This window comes from Oryzias melastigma, linkage group LG2, assembly GCF_002922805.2.
Source record: "Oryzias melastigma strain HK-1 linkage group LG2, ASM292280v2, whole genome shotgun sequence".
NCBI classification, from domain to species: Eukaryota; Metazoa; Chordata; class Actinopteri; order Beloniformes; family Adrianichthyidae; genus Oryzias; species Oryzias melastigma.
Window position 1 is genome coordinate 8055505 of NC_050513.1, and position 10533 is coordinate 8066037.

General features: G+C 40.2%; 1 protein-coding gene across 2 annotated transcripts in view; it reads right to left on the reverse strand.

Annotated features, from left to right (window-relative positions):
* Positions 1–394: 394 nt before the first annotated feature.
* The window catches only part of zranb3 (zinc finger, RAN-binding domain containing 3), a 162254-nt gene continuing 152115 nt past the window's right edge, over positions 395–10533 (reverse strand). For both annotated transcript variants that reach the window (XM_024294520.2, XM_024294518.2), the window contains exons 21-22: positions 7857–7988; positions 395–7240 (exon numbers count right to left, since the gene is read on the reverse strand). In XM_024294520.2, the coding sequence (XP_024150288.1) occupies positions 7142–7240; positions 7857–7988 (231 nt within the window). In that variant the 3' untranslated portion in view covers positions 395–7141. The remainder of the gene's footprint in view (positions 7241–7856; positions 7989–10533) is intronic.

Genomic DNA, 10533 nt, shown 5'->3' on the forward strand with positions numbered 1-10533 from the left:
ACATGTGTTGTACCTCGTTCCTCTCCTTCAGGGAACAGAAGTTATAGTCATAACATTTCGTTTTATAACTTTAAAATGTCATGCAAAAATGGACTAACTGCATTTTTCTCAAGCACCACTAAGATCACCCTACCAACAGAGAGAAAGCCATCCCTAAACCAAAATTTTCAGAAAAATGCCCCAACGCCAATAGCAAAAGGGAGGAGTCAGAGTTATGGGGAAGCGATTCAGATTTGGCCGAATGCTGTTTTTCCCATTTCTGTGATTGTATGACAAATGTACTTGAGTTGAAAACTAAGAGTCCGGCGATACGATACATATCCTGACACATTGTCATGATACAATACTTATCCAGACATTTTCCAAGACAGCACCAGACAATATTTCACAAACATTTTTTTAAAGATCATGACTTAGAAAAACTCTGATCATGTGTGTTGCTCCGGGTGGTCCGGTTGGCAAACGTCTAGAGCACAACTAAATGGGACTAGGCGCATTGGGCCTTAAAGAAGGTAGAAACGCCTCATATCATGTTTTTTTTCTTTTCAACAATCGACTGCCAAACCCTAGGCTAACCATTTTCCAAAACGGGGGAAACATCCTTTTTTTTCCCAAGGCTGGTCTGAAACGGAAACCCTTTGAAATCAACACAGGTAAAATGGTAAATGGTGTATACTTATATAGCACTTTACTACTTTTTAGAAGCCCCAATTAACTTTACAGTCACAGTCCCTCTCGTACATTCACACACTGATGGCGACTCCACTACAGAACACTAGCGCCAACTTATAACCACAACAATGTGTCCTTGGTCAATTTGTCTTGACCAAGGAAAAAAAGGGCAGGCAAGGCGGGAATCGAACCTTCTATTTTCCAATCAACCACTCTACCACTGCACCACGGCCACCAAAAAAATAGAAAAAAACTTTTACTTTTCTTAAAAATGACTAATTCATATTATCATTTATTCATGTGGGTAGAGTTTATAAAATATTTGTATTGGCGGTGATTTCCTTGTGAACTTCATGATTTTGGTAAGTATACACCATAGAGGAGTAGCTTAGTGATGTCACATAAGGTCAAAATGATGGTGACCTTAACCCTTTAACAATGTCACCTAAATAACACATGCTCTTTGACATACTGTAACGTTATGAAAGTTTACAAGATCAGTGGGAATTAGGTGATTGGGTTTGCACTGATTTGCAACACATGACAAACATAAAGTGTTGCATATTTACTCAAAGGTTCTATAGTAAAAAAAAGTTAAAGCTGAGAGACGATCGTCAAATAAGCCCAAAGCAAACCATTGGGTCACATGACCACAAAGTTTGTCAGTCTCTTTATAACTGTCGTTCAAATAAATGCCAAAACTTGCTTGTCCTACATTTACATTTGTCCTAGACGTTTTTGTTCAGTGAAGTCCTATTTGTCTCCAAAATGGCGACATTAAAAAAGTAACAGAAACAGATTGTCATCCCACTATCCCAAAGCTAGCCAGAAGACGTTCTTTGGTTTTTCACGTTTGCTTTAGTGAATTTGAGAAAGAGTTTACAACTGCTGTTACGATATTTCCCGCTTTGTCACTATTTATGTGTTTTTCGGTGAGAAAATTTGCCTTGGGACTTACAATCGCTTGTCAATACAAAGAGAAGTCCAAGAATATTCAGACCTCAAAAGTGCTTTTATTTTTTTATATGGCATATTTGATCACTTTAGCAACAAGTTTCCATGGTTACATCTTCACAAAGATGTCATCCAAAAATACATTTTTATTTAGATGTAAATTCTTCTTTTTTAAACCCCTTCTATGTAGCCACAGGGGGGCTAAAATCTGAGTCTTCCTGTGCCAGTTTCTAGCCAGGATAAAGTACAGGCTCGGGGCAGAAAGCGATTCTGGTGTATAACTCTCTGCCAAACCAAGTGTGAATATCGGTGAAAGCTGATTCGTTGTGGCGACCCCAGACAAGTTGTGCCACAAAAGTTGTTTTGTAGATGAAACATCTTTAGTTTCATGCATGAAAGTAACTGAGCGAGTGTGACATCACCCGTAAAAAATGAGTTACCTCCAGCTCCAACCAAATGAAGCCAATTCAGTCACTATTTTTTCATGGTTGGAGTCAGAAATCCTCAGTAATCGTAAGCTGTGATTGGTCTGAGTGATCATTTCTATGGAAACCACCCTAACCAATCAGGAGTGAGCTTGTTAGAAGGTGGGCTTGGGTAAACAGTCAATCTAAAGTTTCAAAGGTTGAATGTGAGTCCACAAACTTTTATTGAAGCATCTGATTGGTCAGTTTATCTAAGGGATAATGCCCGACAAAGTGTGCATTATCAGAAATTGACACGTTATAGATGGTCGTTTCTGAGAAATGTGTTAATTTCTGATAATGCACACTTCGCCGGGCATTATCCCGGTTAAACCATGGTATAAAACAAATAAATATTTTTTTAATATTCATTTGAAGTACTTTATACTTGTTATTTTTTTAGTTTAGATTACAAAATGCAGATTATTTGATTGTTGGTTGTCACAGTAACATGACAACGCACCGTTGAGCCGACATCAACCTCGACTACAGCGATAAACGAAAGAGATACAGAAAATATGTGAACCCCTTTTAGAATGACTTGGTTTTATGTTCAATAACAACATGAACATATAAACTGATGCAATTTAAACAGCAATATTTTCTCGAGATAAAAAATAAAAACATATCACGTGTCCATTTTGTACAAAAATTGAGGTACTCACACAGGTTCTTTTCCAATTGTATATATGCTGATCGTCACAATAAGTTAAATAAACTTTCATTTTAGAGAGAATTTCACCTCTTAATGTTTGTTTTTGCCCAGATGAAGAAGCAAAAGTTTGTTTTAAAGAAGCCTGAGCAGTAATACAGAACATGTGGGCTATGTGACCGTAATTTATTTCTTAGTTGTGCATTATCACTGTGGATTATCACTTTTTAATCCACACGCAGCAGCCAATCAGATTTGAGTATTCATTAAAAAAAATCCAGAACATGTTTAAAGTATAGCGGTTTATGTCTCAATAGAAGGCTATGGGATTTTTGGCTTCTTGGAGCCGGTGGATACTTCCTGTTTGGAACAAGGGGAGGGGTGGCTCAGTCCAGTTCTCATATACAGTCACTCCTGAGAAGATTATAAGACCTCTTGAAGGTTTTTGTCTTCTTATCGCCAAAGAATGACGGATTCCCACGTCGTTGGAAGTCGTCTCACAACGTCCAACAGACAGCTCCAGCTGATTCCTGAAGATTGCTGCTGACGCCTTTTTTTCTTTTTTTTTCCTTGTAGCACCTGAGCGTCCCAGAGCCCCAAGCTGACAGAACTTTCACAGCAGAGCTCACATCTGATGGAGATCAATCAACTGCACAGGATTACCACCACCTGCATGTTTTTAATTCCTGCAGGAACATTATGGGGGTGCTAAGCAGGGCGGCTTAGTTGTAGTTCAGCAAATATTGGCAAGATGTAATGCGCATTGTTGTTAATCTGAGCTTGTATTTGCCTCATTTTAAGACCCAACAATAGGCAGGGGGGGGGGAGATTTTTCTCACGTGTGTTTGTTAATTTGATTCATTTAAATGAGATTTCTGGAAAAACGACAATTTTTCTTAAAAGAAAACCTAAATTGTCTTTTTAAATAAAGTTTAGGAGCATTGCCTTGCAGCTTCTCGCCCATTTTCTTCACTTTCTTCTCCGTGTCAGTTTTCTGTGATTTTATTTAATTGCGTGTGCTTATTTCCGCTGGATATTTGCGCGGTTAATTTTAGCTGTCAGACATGCGCGGCGCGTGCTGTTGCTATGAAACCTGTAAATAAAAAAAAAAAGTGTTTCTGTTCTCTCGAGCAAAAGGTGTTGAAGTCTCCCGACGGAGGAGTTTGGATTTGTTCTGGAGATAGCTTTAGAGAAGACGTCTGGGAGGTGATCGGCGTGTCAAACACACAAACCCCCGGCGGCCGTCCGGCTGTGTTTGAGTCCGTTTTTATTGCACCTGCTGGGGGGGGATGGTGGTGTTTGTCCTTTGGGCTGTTTTCCAAAGCAAACGGCCTCGCAGACCCGATCATTATGACTTCCCATCCAAACGCTCCGATTATTTATAACTAAGACAAAGTCAGCGGGATTTTCTCGTCTACTGCACACCTTTTGGGTGCAATAAAGCAGCAGATCAGAGTCATTGACTGCTGACAGGGACTGACACTGAAACCTGCTGTTGTCGGAGGCCTGCATGGGAGATGTTCATTACTCTCAAAGCTTGTCGGTTTGGACAGGAGAGGAACGACGGTCTTATTAAGTGGAGACCTGGAGCAGCCGTAGGGGAAATACACACACACCTACGCCTTCACGCAGAGTTTGACGCCGTGGCTTCTTCTTCTCCGCGCTGATAGGCTGCGGGAAGTTGGAGCTGTCAGGGAAAATCTCAAACTTTCCCGGCGATGGCGGGGATTTGCTGAGTTAGGAGTTTGACACGGCTGACAGGCGGACAAATTGTGACACAGGGGCGTCGATGATGGAGCCTAACGGGGAAGCGGAATTGCGCTGTGGAGGAATGCGAAGGCCTCGTTTTCACAGGAGCCTGCTGGTATTGATTGGACCTTCTGATGTCTGGCTCATTGTGTAACCTCACACATACACACACGGAAAAAAAAAGAAACACATTCAATATCCCCGACATGGCTGAACCCGAAGTCTTGTTTCCATAGTAACCGGCTCTCCGTCTCTCTAAACATAGCCGGTACATTCTGCTCAGATCATCAGGCACAGCTGGAGAGGACGCAGATATGTGGACAATGATGTTCCTGACTTGAGGCAATGAAATGATGCGCTACTGTGAGAGCGGCAGCATCTCGGTGTATTTACATTCCAAACTGTGGTTCAAGAAGCAAAAGAGCTCAATGGGACGGAACATTTTATTTCACCGGGGAGTTCTCAAGCATCCATCAAAAAAAAAAAAAAAAGAAGACGTACAAGGCGCCACATGTTGAGAACACCAATGAGGACACCTGGTTTTATCTCAGAGCCCCCTTCATTCATCTCACCTGCTTCTTTTTACCAAGTTTGCAAAACCTTTAAATAGCCGCGTCTCTCCGAGCAACCTGCTCCACTTCAGCCTGGAGGCGAGGAAAGGGGGTCGTCATAAATCAAACCCACCTCGCTGGTGACGGTTCGGGGACGACAGGGAGTTGGCTGCATTTACATTTTCTTTTAGGTAAACCTCCTCAGCTGCACTTTTTTTTGCCGTAATGAGGACTAGCGCGACGTGAGCGACTGGAAGACGGGAAGAAATCTGGACGCCAACGGCAGTTCTGTCTTTCGGGTGGACACTAAGCCCTAATCGGATCTACAACTTGATTTAGAAGTTTCCCCTTAAAACAATGAATTATGAGCGTTACTGCTAGGGTTGCTTGAAGTTAGGGAACATAGAAAATCATTTTTAAAAACTGGTGATATATGAGCAAATACTTCATCTAATAGACTCTACTGAAAAACTTGTATATGTGTATAGAAGTAGTATAGAAGTAGGCAGATTTATGATATGACGGTGATATTATTTTAGATGCTGATTTTTCAAAACAGGTAGAGAAAAAAAAACTTCTATTTTCTTTAATATAGGTCAGCCAATAATGATCAATTACTGTAACATATTTACCATGTACTAATGAAAAGGATGGTTCATCTGAGGGCAACACCAACAACAAATATCAAAAATGTATTTGTTGAAAAATATTCTTTCCAAAAGTGAAGCTTGGTTGATGTCAACCTTCATAAAGTGGCATAAATTACTTAATTAGCACAGGCTAATTTGAATAGCATCAGCTAGCTCGAAGGATAGTGGCAAACGTGGGTTAGCTGATGTTAGGGGACATGGGAATTCATAGCCTAACTTGACTGGCCAAGGCTAATTTAATAAACATATGCTAACTTTACCAGATTAGGCTAACGTATCTAGCACAGTCTAACCTGAATGGTTTTAGCTAACTTGGCCAGCCAAGGCTAATTTGATAAACATATGCTAACTTGACCAGTTTAGGCCAACGTGGCTGGCATACACTATCTTGATTGGTATTAGCTAACTTGGCCGGCCAGTACTAATTTTATAAACACAGGCTAACTCGACCAGTTTTAGGCAAACGTGACTGGCTTTAGCTAACTTGATCCGCCAAGGCTAGTTTGCTAAACAGGAAAATTTGACCAGTTTAGGCAAACGTGGCTAGCATAGGGTAACTTGACTGGTATTGGCTAACTTGGCCGACCAATCCTAATTTATTAAACACAGGCTAACTCGACCAGATTAAGCAAACGTGACTGGCATTAACTAACTTGACCGGCCGAGGCTAATTTGATAAGCATAGGCTAATTCGACCAGATTTAGGCTAACATAGTTAGCATAGGCTGACTTGACTGTTATAGGCTAATGTCCCTATCACAGGCAAACTTGTATAGGCTAATGTGAGCCAACTTGATAAACACAGGCTAACTCGACCAGATCAGGATAACCAGTTTTGGCTAATATGGTAGCACAGGCAAACTTTACTGGATTAAGCTAACATGAACAGCAAAGGCTAACTTGATAAATAATAACAAATTCAGGTTACCATGGCTAGTTCAAGCTAATGTGGTGAGCATAGCCTAACTTTACTTGTGTATGATAACATAACCAACAAATGTAGTTAACATAAGCTAACATAGTGAACAAAGGCACCAGTTTAAGCTAATGTAGCAATCATAGCAAACTTAGCTGGTGTGACCAGAAAAGGTTAACTTGATTAACACAGAGTAACATGGCTAGCATGAGCTAACTTGACTGGTATAAACGAACATGAGCAACCAAGACTAACTTGCTAAATGTTGCATAAGGTGGCTAAACTGGTATGACCAGTTTGGCCAATTTCATCAGCAGAGACCATCTTTCGAAAAAAGCACAAAAAATTAGATAAAAACAACTCAGATTTAAGTATCTTCAGTAGTATGGGCCTTGTGTCTCTTAAAACAGTTCCTTCGTCAAAATTTTAGAATTATTTTATCATCTAAGAATTGGAAAACACTATATCTTACATGTCTTCATGATATAAAGCATACCTAATCTGTACCTAACCTACAAAACTCCTTCATCTTCTCATTTCTTGAAGAAGAACTGGGTGATGTCTGACGCAACCCTGGACGCAGCAGTGCTCTTCCTCATCCGGCTGCGCTCTTTGGCTTGCTGCGCCGTCCGCTGCGGAGAAAAATACGAAACACGGTTTAGGACGGTAAATCTGCATTTATAACTGAGATCAAATTATAGAGCATGTGTAGATTAAAGTGTCTGAGCGGCAGCACAGACAGTGAGAGGATCTCCTTATCAGCGGGCCCAGTTCTCCACATCCAGTTCATGCTCGTCTACAGGGAAGGATTGCTTCCAAACTAACACCCACTCTGACTGAAACACTGTGTGGCGTGGAAGAAGAGCACATTTTTTGTCACATTGAAAGCTTTATTTATTTTATTTTCTGTGAACTGCATCTTCTGTAATCATGAAATATTGAGTCTAAGAGCTCAAGAAGGACAAATGCTCCCAAAAACGAAATCCAACAAACCCTATTCATCAATGTGTCATACAGCTGCATCATGCCATGTTATTAAAGGGAATGTATGGCTTTGAGGGGGCTGACATGACTTTTGATCAATGTGTTTGATCGTGTATCGCATTACTGCCACCGTGTATGATCCTCAACGTGACCGATGGGACTTTCTTTTTACGCCGTCCATCTACCGTGCACCTTAAACGTAAAACAAATTGCTTTTGCCCCTCGAGGCCCTCTGGTTCGGAACATCCGCCAGTGTGCACGTACAGATTTGTGGCAGACCGTGCAGAGCGTTTGCAGGTTATCCAGGGAGCACTGTCCTCCTCCGCTGTACACCGGCCGGATGTGGTCAACCTGCCAGAAATCCCCCTCCACCGGAGCGCGGATCATCTCGTTCAGCTGAAGACGAGAGTCAAAAAAAGAGTGTGTCAGCAAACCTTAAATCCGTTATGCTACTACAATTTGCTGAAAACAATTTGATATCAAACAAATATAAGAAGTGTAAAAAGTTAAAATTAAAACTGTGAGCGATATTCTATGCCCTACCCCCGCAGCCCCCTTTCTACCCACCCACCTCCTACTGGGGGGTTGCTGAACGCCCCTCACCCGACCCCTCTAGTCAGAGCTTGACATGACAACTTCACGAGAAAAACACTTCTATTCAAAATAGTGCCTTTTCTGTTGGTTTCATCTCCATAGCAACCATGTAATTTTTTGGTCTCCTGGGAGTGACGAACAGGTCTATGTCATTTTTAGAAAAATCTACAAAAGTAAATTTTTGGATTTCCTTGATGACAAAGTTTTTTTTTGCAAACCATGCCCTTAAACCTAATATGTTTATAATGTATGTTATATTGTCTTGTTCAGCTTGAGACAAGTATTCATGCAATACATTTTCACAATATTCCAGTAAGAAATGCACGATTAACACGAGTGCGCAACTTCTGTTAGCTAGCTACGCTAACGTTTAAAATATACAAACTTTGAGACAAATAACTTTTTCCAAGGAACTTTCCCAATACTGCTTGAGGAGCTAAGAAGTGATAGATGGAAATATCTATCCGTATTGGAAAATTTAAGATGGTGGCCTCTAACTGAGGTCAAAGGTCAACACAATTCTGTGTTTATAGACGGAACCTGGTTGCTCAAACATTTTTTTTTGTCCAAAATTGTAAAAAATCGCCAATATTCACAGTTTGCCACAAAATTGTCACCAAGCTGTAGGTCATGTGGCCATCCCATAATAGTTTTAAAACTTCTTTTGGATATCCCCAACATGTGCGTTTTTTTTGTTTTTTTTTTATGTCATTATTTTTTGGGGGAGGGTCAATAACTATGTCCTTTTAGTATTAGGTGTGCACAAAAAAAACAAGCAAACCTTCACTAAACTTTAGGAAGAATTTATTACAAAGTGAGTAACAATTATACGTCATAACTCTTGTTATGTTTGTTTTAAACCAAATATTTCAAAGCAAATAACCAATTTGAAACTTTAAGGCTAAATTCTGAATAAAACAATAAAAATGGTGTGTCTGCATCATTGGGACATCATTGGCAAACGCACCAGTGAGTTCAGAAAAAACTAAGGGATTAGCAAATCTTGGCATCGCAGGAAAAGAAGCTGTAAAATCCAGGGTAATGAAAGTTGAGGAAAAACAGCTTCTTATTGAGTCTTAAAGTGCTGAGATTTATATGTGATTACAAGGTACTAAATCAGTGACAACGACCTCTGACCCCTCTGCCACCACTCTGTGCTTCAAGATAGATAAATCACCGAAATGACCTACATAACGGGCAGCTGTAGGGAAACTTCTTAGGCGAGCGTTTGCTAGTGTGCCTGATGGAGAAGGCAGAAATGAGGCTAAAAATACCAAAGGGAATAGCTTGCTGCATTAAGACATACACCACCAAATTACTCAACTTTTTGTGGCTTCCTTTGGGACGGGGCTTTTCACACTTAGTTACACTTCAAACCGAGTTCCACATCATTTAGTAAAAATTATATAATCTCAAGTTCAGCAAAATCGATCTAACTTTAGAGATGTGCTAGTTTCTCGTGACACTAAAGGTAGTTTTAGTAGATTCATCATCGAAGTTGAAGTTCTTGAAGTTCTATTGGGAAAACTTGGGTTGCAAATGATTTGTCAAACATTGGTTGTCTTTCTTGAGTTGAGTCTACAAGCTTAGGATCCAATTAATGAGTAAAAAATGACATTTGAAGTGGGAAATTGAACCTCATCGTCTAAAGAAAATGTGGCCTAAACAATTGTCTCAACAGTGTCACTGCTTGTGCAGCTGAAGAAACTTTCAGCCACTCTAAACACCCGGTTAACAGCTTGACAGGTCGGAGAGATTTTCGAACGGGTCTTCTTCCAGCGGCATAAACCTCACGGCCATCCGGCCTTAAAGCAGATGAAGTACAGCTGCATTTCTGTGCCTGACATGACTGACAGCTGGTTTAGTTTTCTAGCTTTATACATTGAGAGGTTGCATAAAGAAATAAAACCAGCGAGGCTGAGGCCAATCTTGATGTAAGTTTTTGAGTTAAATTGTCTATATTTACGGTATAAATTTACAATAAGCATTGTTTAAAGGTTAACCTTGAAACTATATAGTGATGTGTAGAAGATAACCATAGAAAACACTTTAGATGATGCAACGAATGCTTTATTTTGTCTAAATCTCATATTTTATTTCGGTTTACAAATCTCCCCCCAACTAACCGTGTATCTTTTCACTGAGAAGATGCTGTTTTTTTAAAGAACTAGAATCATTAAAGAGAAACTTCTTAATTTTTAGGTTTTTACGGCTTTTTAAACCCGAGTTGTCACCGATAACACCAAATAACACTTGCTCTTTGAACTATCGTACCTCTTCGACTTTATTAGAGCACAAGTTTTTTTTTGTGTGCATAGTTTGGCCAGGGGGACGACTTATACTCGAG